The 14,190-nt window shown below is 32.6% G+C and overlaps 1 protein-coding gene and 1 non-coding gene across 4 annotated transcripts in view; both read left to right on the top strand.

Annotated features, from left to right (window-relative positions):
- Acadm (acyl-CoA dehydrogenase medium chain) overlaps positions 1-14,190 on the top strand; it is a 36,951-nt gene that overhangs the window by 10,154 nt on the left and 12,607 nt on the right. For all 3 annotated transcript variants that reach the window (XM_047558184.1, XM_047558167.1, XM_047558177.1), the window contains exons 7-8: positions 4,284-4,414; positions 8,142-8,250. In XM_047558184.1, the coding sequence (XP_047414140.1) occupies positions 4,284-4,414; positions 8,142-8,250 (240 nt within the window). The remainder of the gene's footprint in view (positions 1-4,283; positions 4,415-8,141; positions 8,251-14,190) is intronic.
- LOC124968668 (small nucleolar RNA SNORD74) lies at positions 8,876-8,955 on the top strand. Its single transcript, XR_007105809.1, has one exon. It is a non-coding gene; the product is annotated as a small nucleolar RNA SNORD74 (small nucleolar RNA).

The raw sequence follows: 14,190 nt of genomic DNA, 5'->3' as shown, positions 1-14,190 counted from the left end.
ACTACTTACAAATAGATATTGCTAAAGTATTTGAGTCTTTAAATATAATTCAAATATTCAAACTTTTGTTATTAATACCTTCAATATATGTAAAAGTACATTTACTATACCCTCTTTTGATAACTTCTCAATTAATGAAGATTTTCTGTACATTTTTCCCATTCTAGTGCTTAATAGCAGTAGTTATACTTGAAATATGAAGCTGAGGGTAAAAATAGAAAGTGTTAATAAATATATGAATTATGAATTTTTATTAACTTATATTGATTCAGTTCATTATTTAAATTTTAGTAAATACTTTTTTTTGGTTGTAAAATACTTAGAGAAAATTTAGAAATGTATCAAGAAGAGCAAAACTATCTGTAATTCTTCAGATATGAAGTTAATTGGGATTGCTATTTTATATTACCTACCAGATCTTTAAATATATAAATATTTTCACATATATTAACATCATATTAGACATGCAATTTTATATCTTTATTTAATATTATGAGCACTTTCTTATGCTCTACTTATTTTTAAATGCTTTGATATTTATTACTGTTATATGGTCTCTACTGTATATACCACAAATTATTTTACTGTTCTACGTTGTTTAATATTGAAACTTCTTAGATTTTTGCTCTTAAAAAATGTCATGAATAATTGATACATAAAAATTAACACAGGCTTTTAGAATTAACTTTACAGATATGTTTGTTATTATTTATTTATAACTTACTGATCTTGTGGTCACATATGCCCTTCCTAAGGAGATAAATAAGGGCAAACCATAATTCTTAATGCCATGTAGTACAAAAACATTTTGGAAAGTTAGAATTATTATATTAATATTAGATATATGATATTAGAATAAGAATTAAGAACCATATTTCATTTGTTAAGCAGTATACACCTAAAATATAGGCAGCATTAGATGATTCATCACTTCTTAACCTTTGGCTAAGATCAAGTGTAAACTCTTCAACAACTTGTTTATGGGGATATTCAGTAAAACTCATTTGTCTAAACATTGTCTTAGAATCCAGAAGTCTGTGTAAAAATCCTGGTAAAGAAAACTCTTGTCCTAAAATCATGTATTTTTCATGGAGCTAGGAAATTGCTGGAATGTGCCTAACAATTCTTGGAGTCTAAAGGCCAGGTTTTAGGTCTTGATTTGTCATATAATAGCAATGTAATCTTGTATAGTCATTTAACCCTGAAGTCTTTACTAAATGTGGAGTGTATAATGTCTAAAAGGGATATAGTAAATAAAAAACAAGACAATTTTTGTTTCTATAGGAATTTCTTCACTGAGTGTTGCAAAAATAGATTAGCAAAATGCCTTTCATATCTAATGACTAAGGGAAACTGCTTCTCTTATAACTGCTTTTCATGCTATATACCAGACTTCACTTAAGGAAATGCACAGTTGAAACTTATAACTAATACTATTTTTTTTCTGTTTTGGTAATTAGGAAGACTTGAGCCAATTTTATACTCTAGTAATTGTTTGAACCTCAAAACATGTTGCTGTGTATTATTTTTCTTTCTGGTTTTATCATCTTCTCTTCACCCTAATTTTTTTGTTTTTAAACATAAAAACTAACCTAAATTTCCTTTAAAATGCTTTAATACCTCCCAAAATATTTAAACAAAGAATAGATGCAATATTCCTTTGTGAATTATATAAATGTAAGGAGATGGTAATATCATTAACAAAGAAAAGCATAATGCTTCACTTATACAAATATTTGAGAACTAAGCCAGATAGACTGAGAATAGAATAGAAAATACGATAGGATTTCTGCTTACAAGGAGTTAGCAGTCTGATAGACTTATATCTTTATCCAGTGTCAGTTTACTTATTATGCACAAAACAATGTACTGATTTGATTTCCTTGATCTTCTAGTTTGCATCAAACATCTAAGTGTTGAAAATCAAACTAGTTAGATAGTGAAGATGAAAAATTTTAGAGACATTATTTATTAAACACTTGGTATTATGTACTTGTAATACCAATGGAAAAAGTATCAGTCTTGATGTAGCATAAGAAAAACACATGAAAAACTACAATTTTGTGTGTAATGCTGTATCATACCAAATAGTAAAGAAGGGAATAAGTTACAATGAAAAAAAAAAAAGGGGGATGCTTCTTCTAAAAGAGGGTTAGAAAAAGTAAATTAATTACTAAACAGTGGTCAAATAAGAAAAGAACAACTCTGAAGAACCAGCCAGTAGCAAGCCATTTTGTATCCAAAGACAGGCCCATATATTTTATAAGCTCTAAAAACTTTGCCTTATTATAAAGAAGAAATATGTCTAATAGTGTATTTCAAAAAAAAAAAAATTCCTAAAGATGGTTAACACAAAATTTTGGTACTTTATTTTTTATTTGTTTATTTATTTATTTATTTATTTATTTATTTAGCAATGCTAGGGATTGAATCTGGGCCTTATGCTTCCAAGGCAAGCACTCTACCACCTGAGCTATATCCCCAGCCTAGAATTTTGGTACTTTAGAGGGTCATCTTTTCTGGACAGTTCATTTGTATAGATCCTTATTTTGTTACTGATGCTGAACACCTTATTGAATCTCCAAATAGAGTAATCTAGTTCAGGTAACCTCTGTGAAAAGTGAGTTTGCTCTACAGCATCCCTGTCCAAAAGCCATCATGCTCATGTTTTCTTACCTTGAGTGCTTGGGAGTGGAGACTTTCTGAAGTAGCTCCCTTTGGGAGCATCTCTAACCAAAATTACATGGTACCAAATGACAGTTTTTATCAATGCTTTTTATGATTTGACTCTGATATCATTATAGGTGTCCAATAAATATTTTAATAATGTCACCATAGTTTTCTTCCATTAGTTCAAATTACCTCTCTTGGATATAGAGCCCTTTAGATATTTGAATATGGTTTTTATTCAAACAGCACCTGAAAGGAGTAGTGATTCTTACTGTTATTGATATTTCCCTTTAAATCCATCCTTCAAACTTTTGTAATAAACTATCTGTAAAGCACATCAACATGTGTTTGCAAATATGTTTTACAAATATGTTTACAAAAGCATTCAGTGGTTCTATATTATCGATTGCAGTAGTACTTATGGTATTTTTAAATTTATGAATCCAATTTTTAAATTTATGAATCCATCTCCAAATCTGACTTCCTCTAAAAATATACATATACTATTCACTTTTGCATACTAGAGTGTTCTGTATTCTGTCAGAGCCCATCTATTTGATTCCTTAAGATTCCATGGCATAATAGTAAGCAGTCAGTTAACTATTCTGTTGAATGCATAAAAATATGCTCTCCTCAGCATGGGATATCATTTGACCTCCATGACCTCTTCCCTGCCTGCCTCACCAGCCTCTCTTCATGCCTTTAAGTTTCTCTTTATGTTTTAGTACTGAACTTTTGGTAGTTTCCTCCATATAATTGCTCCTTCATTCTTCCGGTGCCTTAGATCTGTTTGCCTGACTCTCGTCACTTAAAACTTATCTTTTCCAGTGACTTTTACTTCTTTTCAACCTCCTTACCTCCCATCATCTCCAAACCCTCCTGTAGATTTGGTAATTATTTTTTACTTTGAATTTAAATTAGGATTTCTTCTTTTGATTCTTAAATAACTTAAGGGCAATGAACCTATGTCTTTAGACGGTATATATCCACTGACCAATCCTTATTCCTCCTCCCAAAGAATCTCTCTTCCATTTCAGACTTAATTTAAGCATCATTTCTAGTAAGATAGTTTCTCAACTTCTTTATGTATAATTTTCACATTTAGACGTATATTAACAATAAGGTTATTTATCTTCACTGTTACACTGTAAAAATCTCGAGGACAGGATGTCTTTCATCTCTGGTTTCCCATCTTCCTAGTTTGTAATCTAGTATATAGTAGATAGTGAAATGTTCTAGTAAATGAGTACATATTAAATTGAATTGAATTTGTTTGAAGATACCTAGCATTTTAATTTTTGATACTGTTTATTAGTGTCCTACACCCAATTTTAATTTATACATTATATATTTTTACATTTGAGACATTTATTTGATTTTCTAAAAATTTTAATTATTGATATTTTGAAAATAATTTAAATACTTGCTTCAAAAATAAAATATGGGAACTGTGATGGTGCTACAGCTTAGTGGTAGAGTGTTTGCCTTTCATGTGTGAAACCTTGCATTCAGTCCCCAATATTGCAGAAACAAGACAAAACAAAATTCTGTATCCAAACATTTGTAATTGACTACTTAGAATTTATTTTTTCCTTTTATTCCATATGTTCAAGGCCTACTGTGTAACAGAACCAGGAGCAGGCTCTGATGTAGCTGGTATAAAGACCAGAGCAGAAAAGAAAGGAGATGAGTATATTATTAATGGTCAGAAGATGTGGATAACCAATGGAGGAAAAGCTAATTGGTATGCTTTTTGAAATATCTCTGTGTATTTCTTCTTAATTACTTTATGTTCAGAATTTTCCCTTTCTTCCTCTTTTTATTTATTTATTTTTAAAAATTTTTTGGTGGTACTGAGGATTGAACCTAGTAGTGCTCTGCCACTGAGCTATATGCCCAGCCCTTTTTATTTTTTAATTTGAGAGAGGGACTTGCTAAGTTTCCCAGGCTGGCCTTGAACTTGTGAACTCTCCTCAGACTTCTGAGTAGCTGGGATTATAGGCATACACCACCACATTGAACTCTTCCCTTATTTTTAAACCACATAATTAAAGTAAATCATGTTCATGAACTGGAAGGTCCATAAGAGATTATAAACAGTTCCATGAATCAAGAACTATTTTGAAGCCCCTTAAGTGCTTGTTTCAGATTAAAAAAATTAATTTGTAAAATAAAATAGCTACTCTGGTTAAATTTGATTATGAAGGCTAGCATTCCCTCTGTTTGACTTAGCTCCACTTACCCATCTCCTATACTAGCACTTTCTTGGAACCCCTAAAAGTATGAGGAAAAAGGATAGTTATTGGTATAGTACATCTCTCTGATCCCATAAATAAGGAGAGACTTTTAGGGAATTCTGAATTTGACGTTAATATTATCTAAAAGGGGTTTGGGGATGTAGCTTAATGGTAGAGCATTTGCCTTGGGTTCAATCCCCAGTACTACCAAAAAATAATAATTAAATAAAAAGCATATGTATATTTATACACACTGTGTGTGTGTGTGTGTGTGTGTGTGTGTGTGTACACATATATATGCATATATATGTACATAGTTCCAAATATATGGGTCTAAAAATAATGTTATGGTCAACCAAAGATCAAAAGATCCTTTGTTTAAATATGAAGTATTAAAAAATACTTGTTAAAAAATAAGAGTAAAGTCTAATAAATAACTATAAATTTAATGGGATTAAACAATATGATATGTCAGCCTTTAAAAACCAAATATATGGCTGGGGGTACACTCTAAATATATGTTTAGAGCACTTGCCTAATGTGTGTTCAGCCCTGAGTTTAATCCCTAACACCAGGTGTAGAGGGGGAGCTAATATAATTTCAAGCAGAAGTAATAGAGATATAGCATCAAACAAGAGTTTAAAAAGAAAGTTCTGGGCAACACATTTTAAGATATATATTTAAAAAAATAGATTAAATCCAGAAGTAGGTAAGTGTCTTGTGTTAGGAGGAAGCTAAAGGACGTGTTATGAAAAGTAAAGCACTTAGGTTTAGTTATTTTGGAATAATCTTGAAATTTTTGAAGTAATATTATATAGGAAGACTAGTAGGCTTGTATGTTTACTTCAGGAAGCCAGTTTAGAGTTAAAGGATGAGCCAGGTGTGGTGGTACATGCCTGTAATTCCAACCTCTCAGGAGACTAAGGCAGGAGGATCACAAGTTGAGGCCAGCCTGAACAACTTAGTGACACTGCAACTCAAAATAAAAAATAGAAAGAAATAGGGTTGTAGCTCAGTAGTAGAATGCCCCTGGGTTCAATCCCCAGAACTGCAAAAATCAAACATAGAATTAATGAATGAAAGTCAGAAAAATGTAGAGTTTAACTCATAAGAACAAGCTTCCCAACAGTGCTATCCAATATGTGTTTAGTATGTATTTGCCCATCACTACAAGTATATAAATAGGTTATTTTTAGTAGGCATTTTGTGGGTAGGGTGTGATGGTGCACACCTATAATCTCAATGATTCAGTAGACTGAGGCAGGAGAGTCACAAGTTGGAGGCCAGCCTTAGCAACTTAGCAAGATCCTCAGCAACTTAGTGAGACCCTGTCTCAGAAATAAAAAGGACTGGGCATATGGCTGGGTAAAGCACCTCTTGATTCAATCCCCAGTACAAAAAAAGGGGGGGGGGTTGAGGGGGAGGCCTGGGGTCTGGGGGTTTAGTTCAGTGGTCGGTGGTGTTACAGCACCTGCTTAGCATACATAAGAATGTTTGTTCAATCCCCAGCACCCCCCCAAATAAATAAAAACAATCATTCCTGGGAATGAGTCTAGGAGGAAGTTATTTCTTTTAAATATATATCAGTCCCTTTTAAGTATCCTAAATATATCCATTGTAATAAAGTGCTATAACTTTATCATTAAGCATCCCAATATCAGCAAGTCATCACTATTAGCTGGGGGTGGTGGTGAATGCCTGTAATCCCAGAAACTCAGGAGGCTGAGACAGGAGGATCACAAGTTAAGAGCCAGCCTCAGCAATTTAGCAAGACCCTGTCTCAAAAACAAAAACAATACAAAACAGAAAAACAGCCTGAGATGTGGCTCCATGGTTAAGTGCTCTTGGTTCAATCCCTGGTACCAAAAATTAAGAAGTAACTATTAAAATTTAATAAGTTGAGAGAAATCTAATAACACAATTTGAAATATCCAGTTTTAAGAACTAAGTACAAGTCTTCACATACAAATTAGGTAATACATAAAGTTAGAAAACAATTTTCTTTTTTTTTTCCCATTATTAAATAAAACTATAGAGTCAAGGTAGTTTATTAGTTCAAAGCACAGGAAATACATTTGTTATTTAAGGAGGAATATGCCCTTTTGTTTTGTTTTTTTGGTGCTGCCTGTGATTGAACCCAGGGTCTTACACATGCCAAACATGCAGTCTACCACTAAATTATCCCCTGTACTTTTTTTTTGCTTTTTATTATTTTCTTCCTTCTGAGACAGGGTCTCCATAAATTGCTGAAGCTAGCCACAAATTTGTGATCCTCCTGCGTTAGCTTCCTGGGTTGCTGGGATTATATAGGTGTGCACCATCATGACTGACTTTTAAAAAAAATTTTAGAAAAATTCCCATGTATATGCAACATTTTGAATATTTAGCATTTTCCCCCTCATGCTTTGTTTAAAAATCTTTCTGAGCAAAATACTGGAGGGAGGAACCAGCAAATATTCATCATTTAACTCTAACAAATATATTGACTTTGCTACATAAATGGGACAGTAGTAGTCAGAACATAGAACATAATACTCAAAATGTATTATTCATCTTCATAGGCAACTCTCTTTGCCCTCCTTTTTCCAGATAACTTGTTCCTTAAAGAATAAAATTGGTTTGCAACCTGTGTGTGATGGCACATGCCTATAATCTCAGAGACTCAGGAGCCTAAGGCAGGAAGATTGCAAGTTCAAGGCTAGCCTCAGCAATTTAGCAAGGCCCTAGGGAACTTAGCAAGACCCTGTCTCAAAATAAAATAAAAGGGGCTGGGATTCATCTTAAGTGATTAAGTGCCCCTGGGCTTAATCCTTGGTACAAAAACACAAAACACACAAAAGGACTAGGAATGTAGTTCATTGGTAGAGTGACCCTGGGTTTAATCTTCGTACTGCAAAAGAAAAAAAAAATTGGTTTGTGGGAGGGAAAAAATGCTAACTCCAACCTATATATACTTTTCATACTACATTATCTTTATACAAGGAATCTTAACTTATACTAAAAAGAAAAAGTTAAATACTGTATTAGTTAAGAAGTAAACCTGGGTTGAAATACTAATTGTGTCACATAGTAGAAATGTAACTTGAGCAGGCTTTGTAACCCATCTGAGTCTTCATTTTCTATAATAAGCTGTGAGTAATAATAATTGGGATAGTTGAGAGGATTGAGATAGTATTCACCATGTGCTTTATTAATTAATATCATTATCACTATTATTGTGTGTATTTATATTAGGTATTTTTTATTGGCACGTTCTGATCCAGATCCTAAAACTCCTGCTAATAAAGCCTTTACTGGATTTATTGTGGAAGCAGATACCCCAGGAGTGCAGATTGGAAAAAAGGTAAAATGTACATTTATCAGTGAAAAAGATATCAAATATTAATTTTAACTATAATTATCAAAATTACTATTTGTTTTCTTTAATTAAAATATAAAAATAGAGCTGTGTTTTGATGATAGCATGTGAAATAGTTTATGTGTTGCTGAAGACTTTGAATGGAGAATAGTTATTTAAAGTTATTTTGATAGATTGCCTAATCATAGTACCAACCTATGGAGAATACTGATAACAGTTGTAAGGTATAATGAAACAGAAATCACACTATCATTTATATTTCAAAGGACTTTCTCACTCTTTCCTCTTGGGTCCTCACCATAAGCTTTTGGTATGATAAGTGACATTGTGCCCATTTCGTGTGTTAATGTGACATAAATGGACTACCAAAGATTATACAACATTGAGAGAACCATCTATGCCTGAGATAATGTGAGAATGGAAAAGTGCCTAGAATGTGAAACAGCAAGAAAGTTTTATTTAAATAAGAAAAGGTAGTTTGACATATTTGAAAAAGGTTGTAATCTGAATGTGTGGAGATAATTTAGCACTTAAAACTTGACAAATCAAAAGAAATGTAGTCATTACAGTAGTCCTAGTGGGAGCTTACAAAGCATGGTTTAAGAATCTAATTCTGAGCCTGTAATGAAGCCTGTGTTGGCAGGGACATTAGAGAGAGCTGATGAATGCCAATGGCTCTGATGGTGGCAGGGAAAAAAAAAAAAAACTATAATTAGACAATGTCTGTACCTATGGCAAAGGAGGAATTGTGTAAGTTAATTATGAATTACCGGAGGTTACATGAACATATTTTCTTCTTCCCAGATGGGGAAAAGTACAGATTTTCTAGTCAGATATTAGAATAGGTCTGCATAGCTTGAACTGGAGAAACTAATTTGGATTGGTTGAGTTTAAAAAAAGTTCTAAACCAGTCTTTTAAATGTATAGAATCCTAAAAAGTCATCAGAATCTCTTTGATGTCATGGTGCATGCCTGTAATTCCAGCTATTCAGGAGGCTGAAGCAGGAGTTGGAGATAAGCCTAGACAATTTATGGAGACCCTGTTTCAAAATAAAATGGAAAGGGGATATAGCTTAGTGGTAGACCACCCAGGGTCCAATCCCTAGCACTGCAACAAAAAAGTATCTCTTCTGTTGTATCCAAACCTCTTTAAAATAGAAGTATATAAACTTCTCTTTTAAGTCATAGAATTTTAAAGGTGGAAGTTACCCTATGTGTTACTTCTTTTTTCTTTTTCTTTTTCTTTTTTTTTTTTTGGTACCAGGGATTGAACTCAGGGGCACTTGACCACTGAGCCACATCCCCAGCCCTATTTTGTATTTTGTTTAGAGACAGGGTCTCACTGAGTTCCTTAGCTCCTTGCCATTGCTAAGGCTGGCTTTGAACTCTTGATGCTCCTGTCTCAGCCTCCTGAGCCGCTGGGATTATGAGGCATGTGCCACCACGCCCAGTTGTTATTTGTTTCAATCTCTTCACAGAATATTGAAATTGAGATCCAAGTTAATGATTTATTTAAGGTCACAAACTTAAGAGGCTGAATTGAGATCAGTAACAAGGTCTTCTGGGACCTTGTCCACTGGAGTTTCTGATATTTTGTGCTGTGTTTTTTAAGAGAAGACACTAAAGATTGACTTCACATTATAAATATACCCAGTGGTATTGTTTACATAACAAAATATAAGTACTAAGGATGTTGTGTTTCTTCCAATAAATTGAATTTAATTTGTGTAACAGGTCATGTTTTCTTCTTAGGGATAGTTGCTAGCAATCTCAGGGCCAACTATGTGGCCCATCTGCAAAAAGAAAGTATGAAAGACCTAGCAACTTACATCTTTTTTCAGTAGTAAATCTACTCCTGATTTTGTCTTGCTATTTCTAATCTCATTTTCTTTTTATCCAATTTTCTCACTTAAAGCATCTCTAATTCAATAAATACTATTACTGAGTACGTACTATGTATTAGGCACCATTCTAGGTATTAGGGATAGTACATTTATTAAAATAGACAAAATCCCTGATTTTAGGGAACTCACTTTCTAGTGGGGGGGAAACAGATATATTGTATATATCTAAGATATATAACAGATATATTATATATATCTAAGCCTCCTCAAATATTTTTGAAACAAATTGCCATTTGCAAAATTTGATGTTTTCAAAATGTTTTGTGTTTTAAAAATTATATAGTTTGAATTAAAGCTAGGAAACATTTTGGTTTTAAATGTGGGGCTTGAAGGTGATTCAGTGTTTTGTAAATAATGTTTTTTCATTATACCTGAATGTTAGTCTAAGGTACTAGAGTTTATTAATTTATAAAAGCAAAATGAAGGGATGTTGGTTTCTTCAAACTATATACCATCACGATTTATTAAAACCTAGAAGAATATTATTAATATTTAAACAAGAAAATTAAAGGATAAGCTTACAGCTTTTATGTTTCCATCACCAATTTCTCATCCTGCTTATTAAAGCAAGATTAAGATTTTTCCTTAAGGAGGAGAGTCATTGTTTGCAACTTTCTCTCAGATAATTCAATATGATGCTAATAGTTGTATACATAGTGAAAGAAACAAAGTAAATGTGTCAAAATGTCAACAATTAGTGAATCTAAGTAAAGGGTATTTAAGTATTCATTATACTACCTGTACAACTCTTCCATTGGTTTGAAAAGTTTCAAAGCAAAAAGTTGAACAAATATATAGTGTAGCAGTTTATTATAAATTTAAACAGACACCACATAACCCAGTACTTCTAGGTATTTATGTGAGAGAAATGAAAACAAAGTCCTATGCACAAATGTTTGGGTTGGTTTGTTACTGATTGCTAAAATTGAGAGGAAACATCATCATAAATGCTACATAGGACAAACTCAAAATCAACATCATAATGAGTAGGGAAAAACTGAAAGCATTTCCTTGAAAATCTGGAATTGGACCAGGATGTTAACTCTCACCGCTCCTGTTCAATATAGTACCAGAAATTTCAGGCAGAGCAATTAGTCAAGAGAAAGAAATAAAAGTGATAAAAATAGGAAAGGAAGAAGTTAAATGATCACTGTTTGCAGATGACACCATTCTGTACTTAGATCTAAAAAGATCTACCAGAAGATTACTAGAGTTAATAAACAAATTCAGCAAAGTATCAGATTATAGAATCAACATAGAAAAATCAGTCATTTCTATACACCAATATTGAATCTGCTAAAAATGAAATCAGGAAAACAATCCCATTCATAATAACCTTAAAAAAGATAAAATAAATTTTAAAAACACCTAGGAATAATTCTAACCAAGGAGGTGAAAGAGAACCTCTATGATAACAGATACAGAACATTACAGAAAGAAACTGAAGAAGACACAAGAATATGGAAAGATCTCCCAGGTTCACAGATAGGCAGAAATAAAATTGTCAAAATGACCATACTACCAGTGACCATACTACCAAAAGCAATATTCAGGTTCAATGCAATCCTTCAATCCCCATCAAAATACTAATGCCATTCTTCACAGAACTAGGGAAAAATAGTCCAAAAATTCATTTTGAAGAACAGCCAAAGCAATTCCAAACAAAACAAAAAAAAAAAACAATGCTGGAGGCATACAATACCTGACTTCAAATTATACTACAGAGCTATAATAACAAAAACTGCATGGTATTGACATAAAAACAGAAACATACACCAGTGGTACAGAATAAGAAATATAGACACAAACACAAACAGTCATCTGATCCTTGATAAAGATGCCAAAAACGTACATTGGAGAAAACACAGCTCTTTTAACAGAAGGTACTAGTGAAACTGGTTATCCATATATAGAAGAAAGAGGCTAGATCTTTCTCTCTCATTCTGTACAGGTCAGCTCAACAGGGATCGAAAACCTAGAAATTAGACCAGAAACTATGCATCTCTGACATATAGGCACAGGCAACAAATTTCTCTATAGGACCCATAAAGTTCAGGAAATAATGCCAAGAGTTAATAAAGGAAAGGACATCAAATTAAACATCTGCACAGCAAAGGAAACATGAATGTCAAGAGAGAACTTACAGAATGGAAAAAAAAATCTTTGCTAACTACTCTTCTGACAGAGGATTAATATCCAGAATATACAAAGAACTCAAAAAATTAACAACAAAAAAATACCTATTAATAAATAGGCAAATGAACCAGACACTTCTCAAAAGAAGACATACAAATGGCCAATAAATACATGAAAAATGGTTCAACATCGTTAGGAATTAGGAAAATGCTAATCAAAATTACACTGAGATTTCATCTCACTCCAGTCAGAATGACAGCTATCAAGAATACAAATAATGAACGCTGGAGAGGATGTAGAGAAAAAGGAATACTTTTACACTGTTGGTGGGATTGTAAAGTAGTACAACCACAATGGGAATCAGTATGGAGGTTTCTCAAAAGACTATGTGGTGGCATGGAACAACTGTATAAACCACCTATACCACTCCTCAGTATTTATTCTGAAGAATTAAAGTGATACAAATGCATACCCACATTTATAGTAGCACAATTCACAATAGACTAACTATGGAACCAGCCTGGTTGTTCTTAAGTGGATGAATGGATAAAGAAAATGGTGTATAGTTCAAGTGGAATTTTATTCAACCATAAGGAAGAATGAAATTGTGTCATTTTGCAGAAAAATAGATGGAAATTAAGGTCATTATGTTAAGTGAAATAAGCCAAACTCAGAAAGTCAAGAGTCCTGTGTTTTTTCTCATTTATGGAAGCTAGAGAGGAAAAGGGAAAAGAAAGGTGTCAGGGGTAGATCTTAGAGGAAAAGGACCATCACCTGGCAGATAATAAATACACGATACATCCATATAGTAGAATCCTACTCAACCACAAAAGAAATGAATATTCATAGTACAGAAACATAAAAAACACTATGCCAAGTGAAAAGTCAGACACAGAAGGCTGATCTTTTTATTCCACTAGATGACATTCTGGAAAAGGAAAAGCTATATGGGGAAAAAATCAGATCAGTAGTTGCCTGAGGTAGTAACAGAATAAGAGAATTTACTGTACAGGTGAATAATGTAACTTTTTGGGGTACCAAAATATCCTGTATCTTGATTGTGATGTTGGTTATGCATATATACATTTGTCAAAAAGTATTATAAATGTATACAGTATTCCCCTCCTTATCTGCAGTTTTTCATGGTTTCAATTACCTGTGGTCAACCATGATCTGAAAATATTCAATGAAAAATTATAGAAATAAAACCAAAATAAGTTTTTAATAACTTTTATTATGGTGTATTATTATAACTGGTCAATTTTTTTACTATTGTATTTGTTACTATTGTAACAAAATCTGTACGGTGCCTAATTTATAATTAAACTATCATATATTTGTATGTGCATATGATATATATCATATATACCTATGTGATCCTATATATGTACATATGATAAAATTTATAAATATGCACATATATAAATAGTATATGAAAGATTTGGTACAATTCACAGTTTCAGGCATCCACTGGGAATCTTGGAATATACTTCCTTCAGATAAGGGGAAACGACCTAAAATTTTTCTGTATGTAAATTTGACTTCGTAAACCTGATTTTTCTTTTCCTATACTGGGCACTCTACTACTGAGCTACATCCTCACTGTGTTTTATTTTTTAACTTTGAAACAGGTTGCTGAGTCTGGGCTTGAACCTGCAATCCTCTTGCCTCTACTAAACCTAACTCTAAGAAAGAGGAGAAAACAAAATCCAGTTTTACTCAGCAAATTACATTGCTAAATTAAGCTAAGATTAAAGGTCCTAATCAGATTATGTTTGCTAAATGTTTTTCCTGACACTCATGGTAAAAAAGTATACAACATATACAAAGTATAATCAATTTGTAGACCTTTAGACTAGTGTTGGTTTCAAAGTTTATGAAGTAT

The sequence above is a fragment of the Sciurus carolinensis genome, chromosome 1 (genome assembly GCF_902686445.1).
Source record: "Sciurus carolinensis chromosome 1, mSciCar1.2, whole genome shotgun sequence".
Taxonomy (NCBI): Eukaryota; Metazoa; Chordata; class Mammalia; order Rodentia; family Sciuridae; genus Sciurus; species Sciurus carolinensis.
Note: the sequence above shows the minus strand (reverse complement) of the source record. Positions and strands in the feature narration are given on the sequence as shown.